General features: G+C 40.3%; 1 protein-coding gene across 2 annotated transcripts in view; it reads left to right on the forward strand.

Moving 5' to 3' along the window:
- The window catches only part of ift38 (intraflagellar transport 38), a 22234-nt gene continuing 4429 nt past the window's right edge, over nucleotides 1-17805 (forward strand). The window contains exons 1-12 of one of the 2 annotated variants that reach the window (XM_088936697.1): nucleotides 1-59; nucleotides 584-690; nucleotides 846-957; nucleotides 1529-1613; nucleotides 4293-4472; nucleotides 9606-9701; nucleotides 10488-10571; nucleotides 12274-12407; nucleotides 12796-12937; nucleotides 13401-13473; nucleotides 15855-15965; nucleotides 16788-16843. In XM_088936697.1, the coding sequence (XP_088792823.1) occupies nucleotides 669-690; nucleotides 846-957; nucleotides 1529-1613; nucleotides 4293-4472; nucleotides 9606-9701; nucleotides 10488-10571; nucleotides 12274-12407; nucleotides 12796-12937; nucleotides 13401-13473; nucleotides 15855-15965; nucleotides 16788-16843 (1095 nt within the window). In that variant the 5' untranslated portion in view covers nucleotides 1-59; nucleotides 584-668. Of the gene's footprint in view, nucleotides 70-583; nucleotides 691-845; nucleotides 958-1528; nucleotides 1614-4292; nucleotides 4473-9605; nucleotides 9702-10487; nucleotides 10572-12273; nucleotides 12408-12795; nucleotides 12938-13400; nucleotides 13474-15854; nucleotides 15966-16787; nucleotides 16844-17805 lie in introns of both variants that reach the window. The other variant, XM_088936698.1, reaches the window with a different exon arrangement.

The raw sequence follows: 17805 nt of genomic DNA on the forward strand, positions 1-17805 counted from the left end.
TGGATTCCATAGAGACGGGATAAGCGGTGGAGAAGCTCGCAGGCCAGTTATGATCAATTGTAAGTAAAGGTAACGCTAATATTAATTAATTAGCGTCTTTTTTCCTGAAGGATGCCGAAGAGAAACCCGTCTGTTGAAGTATACAAGCTAGGCACAGACTAGACCGTTTACAAGTAGCATGTAATATATAAAAATAGGGAAAACTAAGAACATTTAGGCACTAAGATATATGCGGTACAGTCTGGCCCTTTGAGGCGACTTTGGTATTTTTCGAGTAACAAATGTACTTTTGATTTTGCCTTCGAAACTGACTTTAAGACATAATTAATGGTTCGCTTTATCGGTCTCCTACGTGGGTTATTCTAAAACGGGACTCGAGTTAAGATTACGAAAGACTGCGAGCGAGACGAGATCAATACAAATCTAAATGATAAAAATGTCAGCCTTGTGTTCTTTGCTATGGGTAAATACGTCTAGAACATGGGAATGGATTCAATTTCTTGCGGTTACGGGCTCCTTATTTCCTGTAACACCGAACAGTCTGAAGGGAGATAGAAATCTTGTGCCTCTTTTCGATTCAAAGGGCTCCCGGGAAAGTCAGTCCGGATCAGCCTGCGAAATAAGTACTTGGAGAAGAAAAGAAAGCTGTCTCAACACAACCGCACACCATGTCTTTCAGAGACCTGAGAAGTAAGTGCTGAGCAGAAATTCCACGTGACCAGTTTTCTTGATTTCTTCAAGTAATCCCTATCCCCATCAAACGCTGGCCCATACGACTCATTTGTTGTCCTTTAGCTAACGGGTCCGCGGATTTGTTACTAAGAATCATTTCTTTGTTTTAACAGATTTCACAGAGATGATGCGGGCTTTGGGGTACACTCGTCTCATTTCAATGGAAAACTTCAGGACCCCCAATTTCACCCTGGTGGCAGAGATCTTAATCTGGCTGGTGAAGAGGTTTGTGCCTCTGCACTGTTAACAGTGGATTTTTACTGTCAATCAGAATGGCAGACGAACAGCAATCCAGGAGCCATATTCAATCTAGAATACTTTTCTGTTGTAGTTCAAGCTCTCGAGAGCTGTGATCTTCCTTCCATCTTTCCTTAAATGATTTTGCAGTATGGGAATAATGTGCAATGATTACTTCAGCTAGCTTCTAATTGCTTCAGCTCCTAAAACACACCAGGAATTTAATAATAATAATTGCTTACACTGATATAGCACTTTTCTGGACACCACTCAAAGCGCTTTACAGGTAATGGGGACTCCCCTCCACCACCACCACCAGTGTGCAGCCCCACCTGGATGATGTGACGGCAGCCATAGTGCGCCAGAATGCTCACCACACATCAGCTCTCAGTGGGGAGGAGAGCAGAGTGATAAAGCCAATTCATAGATGGGGATTATTAGGAGGCTATGATTGGTAAAGGCCAATGGGAAATTTGCCATAAGATTGCCTAATTCAATCCCCGTCCATAGTCTCCTCTCCTGCCCTTTAAGTGTTTTTCTGCATATTTCACACCTGCAGATACGAGCCACACATGGATATTCCCACTGATGTGGATACAGAGACAGACCGGGTTTTCTTCATCAAAGCCGTTGCTCAGTTCATGGTAAGTCTAAACCTGTGTTGGTTCTCTTCAAGTAGCCTTTAAGTGCAATGACTGTAACTAAAACCTTAGTTTAACATCTGCTTGTGCTTTCCCTTTCAGATTTTGCTTTCTGTGCATCATCAAATTTACTTTTCTGCTTAACTCATTATCTTGCTATTATCTGTGCTGTGGATCTGACAACGCTTCTAAAAAAATTGCTCATAGCTTGAGTAAAGTATTCTAATGTATGGCAGCAACTTAAGCAAAATGAGTCATTACTTAGAGAAGGCTTGGAGATTAAAAAAATAGTTTTAGGCTGTGATTCCAGGAACATTCCTTAATCCTTATGAATGATTTATTTTTTGTAAACTAGGGGACAGCAGCTTATGCTAGAATAAATACTTTCATTAATTTACTCTTAGTAAACATAACAATAGTACAAAAAAATGATGTTATAAATAACATTAATGCCATCTGTCTGTTCTAACAGACTGGTATTATCACCCCACTGTCTCTGTATGTGAAAGATAAGGTTTCATGGTGAAACCAAGTCCACAGTCTGACATCTCTCACTGAGGTCTTCAGTCTCTGATCTTTCCTTCTAGACAAGGGAGCTGTGTTCTCTGGCTTCAGGTCCACAGCATTAGACTCTCGAGCTGAACACCTAGGAGAGTGTAGGCTGACCAGTCACAATGGACGGAACATCATTCATGGCCATAGTTGCAATCTGTCAGGTTTCATCAAATTAAAGCCATGCGTTTTTATACTGTAATCACACCCCTTATAGAGTGAGAGAGACCCTGCTAGAGTGGAACACTGCCAAGGCAACAAGGCATGAAACCATGCCTTATACACAGTCCAGGGCCACAGACAGCTGTCATGTTGCTGCAGGAAGACTGAGACATCTGTTGTATATGAGCATGTAAATCCTTACTATGTGATTACAGTGCAAAAACATGAGATTAAAAGCTTGTACAGTCAAGGGAGGTAGACTAAAACAGCTGTGGCTTTTTAGATGGCAAGAATGTACAAAGGTTAAAAAGGATGCTCTGTGCTTGACAACTTGTGATGTATAGGAATTAATAGCAGTAGACCTGCCAAGCAAATACAATTACCTTAACTTGTTTTCAAAAGGAGCTGCTTTGACATGCCATAAGTATAATCTCCTAATGTCTGAGGTGCAAAGCCAAATTCAAAGCATGGGAAACAGACCTCAGAGGATAGAATACAGCAAGAAACCAATTCGAAAGATGAGTGGTTTCAAATAAAATTGTATATTTTTTCTGTTTAAAGCACTGCCTGCTTTTGCTCTGCATAATAGTCCCTGGTGCTCAGAATCTATTCAAGATCAGAATGAATATCTTTAGTGCTTGAATGGACAAAAATAACTGTTACACATCCCCATCATTTCTATTGAACAGCGCTAACAATTTGGTGCTGCAGACCTAAAAGCTTAATGCAGTTTGCAAACAAAAGACATTCTTCAAAAATTCGTTTTTCTATAATTTTCCAGTCACTTGCTGTAAGCCCTTAAGGCAGCCTCCCATACTAGTAGCTGAGTCCGCTCCTAGCTTTGTATTAGTGACACCTGGCCAGCCTGACCAGTCATGTCTCTGTGAAGCCACTTACAGTAAGTCAGCCTTCCTTCCCATTGAACAACATACTGATCAAAAGATCTAATCTGCTTCTGCTTGACAGCAATCATGGGATGTGCGGTCTGTCCTACTGCTTTCGAATGCAACACTGAATATTTTGTATCACTGATATTTTGGTAGGGTAGTACAGCTGTACCTCTTTTAATGAATGTTCTGTTTTTTGAAAATTCAATACTACGAAGTATGTGAATTCTTACCCACATTTCAAATAACGAAAGCCAACTCCGAAACTACACAGAAGCAATATGAAGAAAAATTTCGAAACCTCCGCCCTATGTAGAGAGTGAAGGCGTCATACGATGATAAGACTTGATTCATATTGAGTGTTCGCATCACGTTCCACTAACTAGTGTGGGCGAAAGCAAGCACAGAGTCTACAGTGGCAGGAGAGACTTGCGATACAGTTCACACCATCTTGCTTCGTGCGTTGCTCGCTATTGTGTATGCTCTTACTTTTCGTGTAAGAATATTTGTAGTTTAGACCTTATCATGGACCCTAAAGATTCATGTGCTTACTGAACATTACAATACTGTACGTAGATATGATTAATGATGTCTAACTAGGTAAGCAGTGTTTTCTATTACTAAAAACACAAACCACAGTATAAATGTTAGTTATTATAGTTTCTTTTGTAATTTTTTAATAATAATAATTGCTTACACTTATATAGTGCTTTTCTGGACACTCCACTCAAAGCACTTTACAGGTAATGGGGATCCCCTCCAGCACCACCAATGTGCAGCCCCACCTAGTGAAAAAAGTAAAAGCAGGGGTGATATTTTTGGGGTCCGGAATGGATTGTAATTTTCCCCCATAAGAAATAATGGAAATAGTTTTTTCTTTTTACAAATTATTTCTGTACAAAAGGGTTTCTGGGAATGAATTACATACCTAAAATGAGGTAGGTGTTCTGTGATACAGCTTCATTTAGGGGAAAGAAGTTTTTAAATGCCAAGTGATTAAAACACACATACTCCTAGCAGTAATCTGAGCCATCTGAAACCACTAAGAAGAGTCACTGATCTTAATCTGGTTTTATCACAGGCTACGAAGGCTCATGTCAAACTCAACACGAAGAGATTGTACCAGGCGGATGGGTATGCGGTCAAAGAGATGCTGAAGATCACCTCTGTGCTGTACAGCGCCATGAAGACCAAAGGAATGGCCTCCGGAGATCAGCTGGAAGAAGATAGCAGCAAGTTCAAGTTTGACCTGGGATCCAAGGTGAGGGGGGATGGGGCGCATGAGGAAATTCAGGGCACTTATTCATTCAGCATTAGCTGGCAAACAGCACAATTGGGGAATTAGAATCTTTTTGTAAGGCTCACGAAGAATCATGAAGGTCCCGAAGATCTGAAACAGTGTTAGAAAAAAGTTTCGCCACTAGGTGCATGAGTATGTGAACTGCATTGGTGATTTTTTTTTAATTATACGCTTGTGAACTCTCGGCCATGTACCATAACTAAACAGCAGTTTTGTTCTGAGCACGATTTCTGATGTGATTGATTGATTTTAACGAATTTGGGGGATGTGAACTTAACCCACTCTTAATGAAATCTGTTTCCCTAAACACAGTAGAAACTAAGCAGTGAGGAGGTTAGTTCTTGTCTTACCACAAAACAGTAATTCCTTATACCCAGCCAGGTATCTCTCTTGTAACAGTTTTAAAACTTTTGGCCTATCCTTAAAAAATACTTAGGTCCCTGCCTAACAATTAAAAAAACCCCACAAAAGTTAGGAATCTGAATTCTTAACAATTGCACATATAGCCTTTATTGCTACATACACTACTAGACAGAGGATAAAAGAGCAGAAGGGCAAGAAAAAAGTGACAAATGAATCCAGCAACAAAACAGAAACTCAAGAGTGCCATCTTCCACAGGGTGATACATACTGTATAACAGGGAGAAAGAGCTCACCAAACATGTAGCCACCGAGATTTGTAGAAACAAAGTCCAAACTCCTGTTGTTGAAACTTCAGAGTCAGCTCAGTCCTTAGTTCATTTTCTAAAAGTTTTCTAGAGTAATGAAATAGTAGAGGACAGCTTTTTTTCAGGGAACAGCAGTGTTTTAAGAATGTTTCATCTCTTTGCTACCTAAGCCAAACAAAGAGAAAAAGTTGGATTAACAGAAAATAATGCTGCACACCACACACACATAAAATACGCTCATCAACAACTGATTTCTTGAACTTTCTTCTTAATAGTTTCCCGCTGCAGAGATTTAAACAGCTGTGCTCTCCTTCCAGGAAGTAAGCTCTACCCATAATGCTCTAGCTCAGGTATTTTAAAGAGAAAGTCCTGTTTACTTCTTAAAGGTGCAGTAAGTTAAAAAAAATAAATAATAGGACCAACAGAGAAATGTTTTTTAGACACAAACAATTGACAGTCCTAGCCAGGCCATAATGGTGCACAATAATACTGAAGACCACTTATTTTATGTACCTGATGTTACTTTATGACTGGCGTAAGTGTAGAGATGTCTTGTCGCCTAGTGGACTTGACAGTCTGTCAAGGTTTTAATAGGCTTCAATGTGTCCGCTCCAGTTTACAGTGAGACAGGTGCACATTTCTCTGCTCAGAACATAGTCCTAACAGTAAAACATCCTAAATAATTTATCATTATAAGGCAAAAATCCTTATAAAAGAATTCTGTTTTTACTATCAATATTTAGCTTGTAAAAAAGATCTCCCACCCTTATGATATACTGTTATTAAAGTATAAGCACAAATAGCATTCTAATTTGTGAGATATTATATATCTTTTAAGAATGACTTCATTAAAAGATAAGAGTGTTGAATAGTAGCACATACAGAATATTATAGTAATAGAACATCTGTTTCAGTAAAAATAATTGTTTCCATTGCTGCTTGGCTATTTCATAATTTGTTACAGCCCTTTGATTAAAGGGGAGAAGAGGTGTAGCTGTGCAACGCAGTGACTCTGACACTCTGTGACAGAGGGAATTCGCAGTCACAAGTTATTCGGTTACGAAAATCCTGGAATGTCCCTATCCTCATTTTGAAAAAAAAAAAGGGAATAGCAGATCCTAACTGATGAGTTTATTTTGAGGTGTGAACAGCTTTCTATTGGTTATCTCATGTGTTACTTACAGTAACTGGAATTTAATAAAAGGAAGGACAATGGGAGAGGAAAGAAGCCCCAGATGCATTATAAATAAATAACAAACCATAGCAGCATTCATGAAGCTCCTTTAGAAGAGGAAGCAGTGTCACCGAGACCGCTGTTTTGCTCAAACTCTAATAATATGCATGATCATACGCAGAATACTATGACATGAGCCTTGTGCTGCTGCTGCTGTTTGGTAAAGTGGGCTGAAGCACAGTGGCTCCTGAGGTTGTGCACCGTCACAGAAGATTGTGACTGACTGGCTGAGTGTCTCTGTGGCCTGTTCTTCTTCCTAAGGACAACCCAGTTAATACATTTCCTGGCTTTTGTTTAGAAAGGAGGGCTAAAAGTCCATTACAATTTGAATGTAGATCTCGGCAAAAGGCATGGAGCCACTGGAGAAGTTGGCTGGAAAAGCCTGGTATACTACATGTAGACTGGCCCAACTATCAGTGGTGGCCTGATTATATTACACATCAAAGGACTGATCGATTGTCTCAGCCTTTAAAGAATAATAACTAGCGTATTAGATATTCTTTTTTTACAAATATGATTCTTTAAAAAGATAGTAAGAAAATTATTTTAAGACTGTATTTTTGCGCACACATAAAACCTCGCTACCTTCAGTATGTATACAGGAGCAGTTATAAAGGATAAAATGATCTGTCCTGCATTTGTCTGTTGTCCAGCTGAATGGCCACTGGGGTACTGTGTCAAAATAAAGAGTTTATAATGAGAGGGAAAAGCCTGTGACCTCAGACGCTCTTGGTACTGTGCAGCATTTCCACCAGTGGGACTAGTTTTCAGGATACAGGTCTTAAGCCTGCAGTGAAAAAGACAAAAGATATTGGAATAATTCTATTAAAAAATCTCAATTAAAAATCCCGAATAGATAAAAGCTCCCAGTGGCACATTGTTGAAACAGGGCTCAATAGTAGATTTAAAAATGTGTTGCAAGAAGATAAACAGTACTGTCCTCGCTCTCAGAGGAATGGAAATTGGCTTTCAGACTCGGAAGATAAGGACAAGAGAGATAAACTTTGCTTAGCTACAGTCTGAACTCCTGCTGGTCTACCTTTTTTCCTGATCCTTCTCCTCAGGGTAATAAGACAACTGCAGCAATTACTATGTGTGTTTTGTCAGTGGAGAGTAGTTTGTCAAAACTGCAGGCTACCTGTTGCTTAGAGCTGCTGTGACATTATAGATAAGATTGTGCCTAGTTGTTGTATCTGCTATTGTATTGATATGAAGAGTAGAAGGTCTTCTTATTTTCTCTGGGTTTTTGAATTGCTAAATTAGATGGGAAGGGTGGAGAGGCACAGTAGCTGTTTATTCAGTAAACTAAGAAAATAATCTTAGAAAGAATAATAATCATAAGTAAAAGAGGCCAAATATAGCTGTCTAAAACCGGTGTTTTTGGTTAGTATATGAGAAGCTCTTCTGCAGGAAAAAAATGTAAAGACAGCAGTAGCTTCAGACTTCACTCCAGATCAGCAAAATTGAGTTTTCACTGTGTATGGGGCTTCATTTCTCATATAAAACTCCACAGGTCCATTCCCTCTGCTGTAGGTTAACATTCAATTTATTACTGGTGAGAAAGAAGGCCACACTAAGCACTAAGAACCTTCTTTTTAGTTTATTTTAGATTCAGTTAAAGATGTCAGCATGGCAGCTCATACAGTATTGATCTTTTATTTCTTGGACCATACAAACATTTACTCCGGGAAGAATGCAGGAAATGGTCTAAATAACAGGTTGTTGCAAAAAGAATAGCTGTACGCTCTCATTAACCATTCAAAGGTTTTTTTTTTTTTTAAAAAAGTGAATTCTAAAAGTTTTCAAATAAACCAATTCTTTGGAAACCACAAGAGATAATACATCTATTTGAAAATAAAAGAGCAAATTATTAATAACAATTATTTTACGTCAATAGTAGCTTTGCAAGTGTCACACAGGTTAAAAAAAATAGTGTGAGGAGTCTTGTTTTTAAATTTCTATTTGTGGGATTTTTTTGGGGGAAACTCCCAGTACCACAAGCTGTTTAAAATACCTTGAAGACTTCTTTTATGCAGTACTTTTTTTGTCATTCTGAAGAGGATGGATTTGTGGCATAACTGTGTTCTTTGTTAATGTAATAGCCCTGGCATTCTGGTGTGGTGGGTTTTTCTCAGTTTTAACAGACTAAATTAAATTACAAGTTGCAGATGACCGAATTCCATCAATCCCATGCACAGATTGACAGCAGAGTGCACTCAGCAGCAAATGCTTTTATGTCATAATACTCCAGTGCCTGTGACAATGGAAATGTTCAGATATGTACAGGTATTCCAGAATAGAAGATTGGAGCCCGTTAAGTAGCTTTTTAAAAACGTGAGCTTCCTGCTGGATTTTTGCAAAGGTTATCTGTCACAGTTTTCAGATTTTATATTATTGAGAAACATTTTTCTGCCCGTCATCACTGGCTCCTCTTTTTAGAGAAAATCCCAGCGGTGGGTTTTCTAGCCACTGCAGGTGTGGAATTGGCAGGAAGGCGGAGGAGCCATGAGGAGAAAATTTCCAGTCTCCCCCATCTAATAAGAGAGCCATCACGTCAGCATTAAGGTCTTGTGTTCCCAAGGGATTCGGAGCTCAGCAAGGATTTCAGCCGACCCTTCTGTTCTTGCCTCTGCGAGACACTGCGCGGGGCTCACTTTTAACACCCGCATTCCTCAGCCAAGCAGAAGAGAAACGGGATGAAGCCGGAGGAAGCCGGCCATGGGTTCTGCCGCTGTCTTGCTACTTCCCATCGAAGATGAGCGCTCGTGCCAGAATTGTGATTTATCTCGTTAGAAATCCATGGCCTCTGTGAGAACTTGACCCCCTCAAAAATATGAGTTTTTAACAGCCCCAGGAACTGGGGGCTGAAGCTGCAGTGCGCACAGCTGTGGCTTAGGAATTCGATGCATCTTTTCCAGTTTATAGGGGAAAGACAAAATTTAGACAATCTAATGACCATCTAGCTAATTTGCCTGCGCTGTCTCTCAAGCAGCTTGACATTTTCCTGGCACGTGTTTATTGTAATTACTAGAGCGAGCAAGTACAGAAACAGTAGTAAGATCCTATAAAAGAAGAAGCTTGCCACGAGGAGTGCTAGCAATAATACAGGAGAGCAATGGTCATCATCTCTCTTCAATTGTGTATTTTTGTACTGGCCCTGTTGTTTTTATTATTAATAATAATAATTGTTAGATTGCAGATTTAAAAGCCGCGAGACAGCTGGCGTCAGAGATCACATCTAAAGGAGCGTCGCTGTATGACCTGCTGGGGAAGGAAACAGAGCTGAGGGTGAGTGGGAAGGAGGTGCTGGGGAGGGGCTGGCGCCTGACCCCAGGAATACGTTCTGAAACCATTTGCAGCTCTTTTATGTTTGACGTTGCAACCACTTCAGTGACACTAAGTAGTGGACTTTTTCTGTGTCCAGCAGAGCCTTGGAAATCGGAGCCAACAATCATTTTTAAAAAGGGGTCTGCATCGAAGCCTGCACCGAAATCAGAGCAGGCTTCCTTTGTCCATTTAATGATTCTAAAAGCCACATTACCTTGTGCTCTACTGGTTAATTAATGCAAGAAGTCGGTATAGGAATCACAGCCCTTTTTATACATAGTCCCCCCATTTCAGGGAACCAAAAGTAATTGGACAATTGGCTGCTCAGTTGTTTCTCGGCCAGCTGTGATTCCTATATGGTTCACCCTATATCGACGCAAATACCCTCGGAATAAAGCAGACATTCTGCACTTTAACATCATAGGCATTGTTTTATTTCAAATCCAGTGTGCTGGAGTACAGAGCCAAAACAACAAAAATTGTCATTCTCCAAATACATATGGCCTGCACTATATACAGTATAGTACATGGGTCAATATTACAATTACAACAAATATTTGACACTTTCTGGGATTTCAGTACGGTTTTAAATAATTGTAGTTATTTAAATAATTGAATTTCAATTTTAATTTGAACTTCTTACTGTATAAAGTAATTTGAACAGATTGCCATTGAAGGGCTGATTCCTGACTGTGCCTTTGGTACATGTCTGTAACGTCTGCGACGTCTCTTCCTACCTTCCTGCAGGAAGTGCGGACTGCCGCCATCGCGAGGCCCCTGGAAATAAACGAGACAGAGAAGGCCCTGCAAGCCGCGGTCCGGGAGGTCCTGGTGAGTGCCGAGCTCTTCCAGCAAGCCGTCCTTCTCTCCCACCGGCTGTGAACACTCTCCACACCCCAGAGAGACACGACGCTAGGAGACTGGGATACCCAGTGGCAGAGAGATCTGCAGGCTTTCTGCAAGGACAGATCTATCACCTCTCAAAAACAAAGCAGTGTTTTATGAAGGAGCATTTCCAAAAATACAGTTTAATGCGTTGCATTTTTAAGCACGCTAAGACATGCACAACCTGCATTTCACTATCGGACTAATTGTTTTAGTGCTTCTTGGCGTTTGAGAGTAAGGTGCCTTGTGCTGTGGGGATTACAATCATTTTGCAGACACAGAAGATTAATGAAGAGAGGAGTGGATAAGTGATTCCGTCTCGAGATCGGGGGTGTTGAGTGCAGTTCCTGGAGAGCCTAGAATTTCCTTTTTTGTATAGTTCTTGGCCGCGTAGGTAGTCTAATCAAATTAGACTACCTACGCGGCTAATTAGTCTAATTAAATTACAGTGCAAGAATTTAATGCAAAAATATGCATGTAATAAATGTATAATACTGTACCTTTAACAAAGGAGATGTGTTTGAGTAATCAGTTGTGAAAGACCTTAAGAAGACTTCTGTGTGTCTAACTTGGAAAATTATTAGAAGTAGTCAATAACCTGCTTGGGTTGGAGAAAGAAACAGGATGATCTTAGACCCCTAAAAGAATTAAGTTTTGTGACACAAACTGGGGATCAATCAGTGAACTTGAAAGGTAGTTATTTTAAAATAATGTTACATCTTATTATAGTCCTCTCCTTCACTGTAGTTCCTTTCAAACTGTCCTTGGTGGGTAGGCCATTTATCTTTTGCCACACACACAGGTTTTCTCTTAATACAGTCCATTTACTGAATCAGAGGGGCCAGTTTAACATAATGTCAATGCTCTCAATCTCAGTACTGCTGTCTTTGTAGAACCTAGGGAGCCTGTAACTTTAAAATGTGTCCTTGATAGAACAAAGCAGTGTTCAGCAAATGGCAAACATATAAGTGTTTTAGAACAGCATAACAAGAGAAGCTTGTGTGCTGTTCTTTTTTTATCATACAGGTATGGGTATAGCTGACACAAACTCAAATACTGTCAGGAATTAGTATGTGTCAAAACCTTGAAGTCTTTCACATACAGTAGGAATTAGTATCAAAGTAGCAAAAGAACAGGGAGTTACTCAACAAATAGAGATCACAGCAGCAAGACGTCAGGCAGAAGGAATTGCAGCTTGAATTTGGATTGAGCAGAATAGACTTTGAATATGATTTTATGCAAAAGTGATTGAATTTACCTCGTAGAAGCAAATAAAGAAAGATCAACCTTAAAAATTGTTTTGAATTTCCAGAGAGAACAAACAGCTTGTATTAAGTAATCACAGGGGTGTCCACAGAGTAGAATGAAATTCCTTTACAAGCACTGAGACCTGAATTTCAATTCAATTCAATTTATTTTTATATAGTGCCTTTCACAACAAGGTTGCCCCAGGGCTCTTGAATTTGTTATTGGTAGGTAGGCCAACGTTAGATTTAATCAGAGTGCAAAATCGATATCCATGCTGCCCAGAGAGAATCGATTGGCTTCAGCGGGAGGGGTTATTTAATAAGCCGGTGTTTTCCTGACTTTTGATCCTGACTGTTTCTTTTCTGACTCTTTGTCCTGCTTGTTAATGGTCCCGTGTCAGCACCAAGTCCAGAAGACCAAAGACATGCTGAACAATGTGGCCTCAGATGAGGTCAGCCTGGAGGCCAAGATAGAGAAGAAGAAGCAGGAGCTGGAGAGGAATCAGAAGCGGCTGCAGACTCTCCAGAGTGTACGGTGAGAGCCTGTCACTCACGCCGATAGATACACTAGCACATGTTGGGAGCAGGGCTGAAGCTCATACCAGCATACTGTGAGAGACCTGTACCACAGGAACAGATACCAGTTGCATTGGTGGCCTCTTGTAATCATCCGATATTCCGGTTAGACATGATATAATCATGATCTGAAATGGATTCATTCGTTTTCATTTCCGTATTAGTTATTAAAGAAAGATGTCTGTTGCACAACAGATTCCTTTAGCTAACACAACCTAGCAACGAGTAAGCAGGCAAAGAGCGATCTTATTCCCGCATCATGAGCACAGTTCGTACATTAGCTTTCAGATCTTTTAACAATACTCTCTAGGCTAGTGTATATCCAATTTCCCCTCCACCCCCCTCAGGCCAGCCTTCATGGACGAGTATGAGAAGATCGAAGACGACCTCCAGAAACAGTATGAGGTCTACGTGGAGAAGTTCCGCAACCTGAGCTTCCTGGAGCAGCAGCTGGAAGATTACCATAGGCTGGAGCAGGAGAGGTTTGAGGTGAGGTTGAGATGGAAAGCTTCTGGGAGGACAAATCCAGAAGGGCACCTTTGCACACGTTGGCTCTGTTCATCTAGGTTGGAGGAGTGTTGAGAGGAAGAAAGAATGGTACAAGGATGCTTGTGAAATGAATGAAGCAAATTGTTGAAGAAAAGTCAAGTCTAAGGTACCAAGGAAGAACCATCTAAGGACTGGGCTTATGCTTTTCTGTAGCAAGCACTGATGTGCTGCAGTATTAACTATTGTGATTTATTTTGCTCCCACTCCCATGTCTTCTGCGCCTTTATAGACTCATGGCAACAGGAACATTTGAAGACATCGAAGCTTTCCAGATATTTTCGGTCCTTTGTCAGGGTAGTGGGGTCCAACATATTTCAAAAGATTGTAGATTTCTCCATTTTGGCACATAGTGATCTGGCAGTCAGATATAAAAGTTTCAAGATGCATCCCTCTGATTTTGCAGGAGACTGAAAATACACTGAGACTGATGCAGAACAAGCTGAGAGAGGAGGAGAAGAGGCTGATGAAAAGCGGAGGTAGGACACTCTCAGGATGGTACATAAACACCCCTCATACCCTTCTCACAAACTGTCATTCCGATAATGACCCTGAAACTGCCAAAATGATATTTTCTCTTCATTACTGTTTCCCAGCAGAGCTCCTGTCACTAACAGCTATTTCACTGGTGAAAGTTAAATTACAGTTAAATATTAAGGTTTCTATGGTTTTGCCTTCTGTCTTTCCTTTCAGTACAAGGAGCTGGCTTTACTGAGTAAAGGCCAACACTAAATATTTCTTAGAGAAATTGGAATGAATAAAGTTTTGCTAGATTGAAAATGTCTTGCATTTGCTTATGCCCTGTGCAAGGATGGCACATATAGGAGTTCTAATTGTTACATATTAAAGTTTTTTTTAAAAAAGAAGTTACTAAGCTCTTAGCAGGCAGGTACGGTAACCATACAGTATCCATGCAGTACAGGACCTGTACTCAGTCAGACTGTGGCTTGTGAAGCTGAAATAGACCATGACACGGGTTTTGTAGAGAAAAGGTCACAAGGAAAATAAAAGCTTTAAACAATTTTAAATTATTCCAATCTAAGAAAGTACTAAATAAATGGTAATGTTAGTAAAAGTTATGCTGCCTATAAATGACAGGAAGTCCTAATGTTTTTGTAGCTTCTAAGAAGTGCATAAAGCAGAAAAGGGATTAGGTGGGTTAGCAGTAGCCCTACAAAGACTGAATCACTCTGAATCCTAGTTGAGCTCTGAGGCTGACTCAGCAGACTCGACAGAATGGACTCTTGCCATCTTCCTAGTCAGCTATGACTGAAATCCAAGGACTGGCACACAATAGGAACTGCACCACAGAGGGCAGGGCTAGGATTAGTCAGCCAGGGCTCTCTGTTAGCCCTCAAACTAGATTCCTGGACACCTGCAGGTTTGTGGAGATGTAATTGAGGCTTGTGCCACTCATCCAATTAGAGCGATCTCTCCTGTAGGTCACTGTGGAGCCTAAAGTACAGTATGTCAAAGGGCTTGATGAGTAGGCATGTCAGAGGAGAATGTCTGCCCTTCTTCATTCACCCAGGTGTAGCTCAGGTTTCACTGCTGTGAGCCAAGGTATAAAGAGGTAATTGGTCATTCTAGATGAGAAGGATATACAGTATAATAAAAAATGATACATGCAACCTGAGTTCCTGATATCCTTTAGCTTTCAGTGAGCGTTCACATATTGATTTTGTCTCATTTACATATTACCAGTTGTCCTATCAGTATAAAAATTGCTAGGGTTATGAACATTATATAGTATGTGTAGAAAAGGCAATGGCAAATATTTGAGTGGTAAGAGCTGCTTCTACCTGTGTTTGAGAATAAACATGCTTGTAAAAGCCTTTGGGATAAATATATCCCATTTTTCAAATCCTCAGTGAATAAGCAGAGGGGACAGCAACATTACTTTCCTGCTTATCCCTGACCTGTTTATCAATGAATGACTCACTGCTTTCAATAACATAATGTGGATTGAAAATGTGCAGTGTGCAGATTAAAAACATACAGCATATATTGCAGTTATAGGAAGCTGTTACAGCATTTAATAATGGATGAAAACTGTTGAAATCAGATAGGCTTTGCAAACCCTTCATCCTATTAACACTAAACAAGAGTGTGTGACGTTCCTCTATTTTAATGAAAATGCCATACTTTAATAAGCAGGATTCAGATGAAGCCTATCATTTAAATTGGCGAAAGCTACAGTGAAAATGACATGGCAATTAACGGTAGTGACAGGAAAATAATGCTGTTGCAGTGACTAGTGCAACTGTACATTGAGCATTCTGTGACATTAATTTTCTCTATGACCTGGGAGGCCATTGTGTTCAGATCTCTAGGTCTTCCCTATATTCCGTCTAATGGACAGAAATTCTCTAGCACCTGTCAACAGACACTGCCTGATGTTCCACTGCAAAACATTCTGAGGTGAAATGGCTTGTGAGGCTTTTTCTACAGGTATTTGTTTGCTAAGTGCATGTGTGCACGTATTCCATCAGAGTAAAATGCCATTGGCATCCTGTCATTAACGGTAAATGCCCTTAAGAACTCTGAGTTGCTCTTGTAGAACAACCTGTATGTTAAAACATTCCAAGCATTTCCTACTGGGTCATCACCAGTTGGCAAATCAAAAAATGTCAGTAATTTACAAGATTAAAACTTTATCAGGACGCCTATTAATACCCTGTTCACACTTTGCCTAGGCTAGACTCTGCATGTCTGAACCTCAAAGGTCAAACAACAAGAATGGATACCTGGTACATACTCGTGCACTGAAAACAAAGTATGGGGTATTGGAAAAAATGACCATTATCTTATTCTTCTTATGTTCTTACAGTAAGTACCTCTTTTCTGTGTTACAATCCAGGGAAAGATGAAGACTCGGACATTGAGATTCCAGAGGATGATGGATCAGACAGCGACATAGAGGACCGCAGACCCCCCAAGCCCCGTCCGACCAGAGACATACCCATTCCAGGTACCAAGTCTGGCATTTCCTCTGTCGGCATGAATATTCCTCTGTGAGAACGCCCTTTCAGTGTTGACACCAAGCCTTCTTCTCCACTGATTCTGCAAGAACAGGCTATATTCACAATTCCTAATTGAAAATCCCTATATTTCACTTTTACATCCAAAAAATCCCCATTGGCAGATCCACTGAGCACAAAGAAACTTAAGATAAAAAAACATATTAAGATAGTACTGAAAGATGTTTATTTAAAAAGCAAACACAGAATGTTTGTTCCTTAGGCACCAGTATTGTTATTTCAATAAGTTAACAGTGCAGTGGTATGACCTAAACAATCAGTAAAAAGGGTTTTTCAAACAGTTATTTAAATGTTGTATTTTGCTCCATAATTGCTATTCTCTTTCCTATTTTTATCATTTTTATCATTCTTAGTGTGGCATGCTGCTTTCTACAGTTTTTGCTGATGGGGGACTAATTCATATCAAAGTGTTATGAGTTAAGCTGATTGTTAATAGTCCCTTAAAATCCTGTTATTTTCTATTTTTGCTGGATTAAGTGTCTGGAAGGGGAGTTATTCTTTCTATAGCTGGTACTTTTCTCCTCCTGCATTGCAATTAGAGAGTGAGTCATGCTTCAGAAAGGGCACAGTTTCATTCAGTGGAAAAAGAAAATGCATTCATAAAACAACCAGTCGTCATCCTAGCAAAACGTGACTTTCAAACTCCATTGCAGTTACCTTGACAAAGAAATGTAAAAGGAAAGAGGAGATGTGCTGTCAGCTTTAGAAGCAGCTCTTACTAATACTAATAGTGCTGGTTGTAAACCCCACAGGCAGAGCTGGAGCTCGGATCGTGGGGACGATGCAAGGAGGAGACAGCGAAGACGAGGTGAGAGTGACCATATCTAATTTGTTCCCTCGGAGCACATGTTGAGCCCTGTACACCAGGTGTAACTAATTTTGAGTCCTGAGCTGTGATCCGCCGGCTGTAACTAGGAGTTCCCAAGCAGCAGCCTGCGTTTGGCTGAGCGCCACTGGGGCAGCCTGGGTACCACAACAGCAGCTCGTGGGAGCTTGCCGGGACGTCAGCGAGAGGTCCTCTGTCCCTCCAACCATTACACACTCCTCTGTGAAGCACTGCGAAGCTCCCTAACTAGATGGGCGTGTCAGAGGAGCTCATACACATGCCCTCGTTTTCCCCATCTGGTGTACAGGAGTAGAAGAGGCCGGCCAAGTTCATTACCAGTGTTGCAATGAAGCAGATATGAAATAGAAAAGAGCTGTAATTCCAGATTTTTAAAAAAATGTCCTGTACAGATCTCCACTGAGCCACAGTGGTAAAAACATTTAGAATAGTATAACTGCAGAGACTAAAAAGAATCTGAGATTTTGCTTTTCTACCATACTAGAGTACTTAACCTTAGGACCTTGAATTAAGTATGTTATCTTTGAAAAAGCAGGGATTTCTACGGGCTTAGATAATCAGCATTTTTAGAGAGAGGTTTGAGGCAATGCATGCTGTATGCTTATCAGCTATGATAATGACCTCAAATTCCCTTTCCATACTGTAAGTCAGGTTTTCCTGTTAAAGAAATCAGTTTAGGTATTTGTCTAAGAAACAAGTGGATATTTATCATGTAAATCCTTTTCTGAATGCCTCAGCCAGACAAAAATAAATGTATTCTTGCCGTTCAAGTGAAAAAAATAACTTGGACCTATTCAAACTGGTGCAAAGAAGCACTTCAGAAGCACGCCTCTAGCATTAACAAGGTTAATTGGGAATTTCACCTGTTTCGTCTGAAGGCAAGTATGTGTCAATGCTTCAAAGGGATAAGCTGATATTTCTAACAG

Source organism: Atractosteus spatula, chromosome 18 (assembly GCF_055471065.1).
Source record: "Atractosteus spatula isolate fAtrSpa1 chromosome 18, fAtrSpa1.hap1, whole genome shotgun sequence".
In the NCBI taxonomy this organism is placed as follows: domain Eukaryota; kingdom Metazoa; phylum Chordata; class Actinopteri; order Semionotiformes; family Lepisosteidae; genus Atractosteus; species Atractosteus spatula.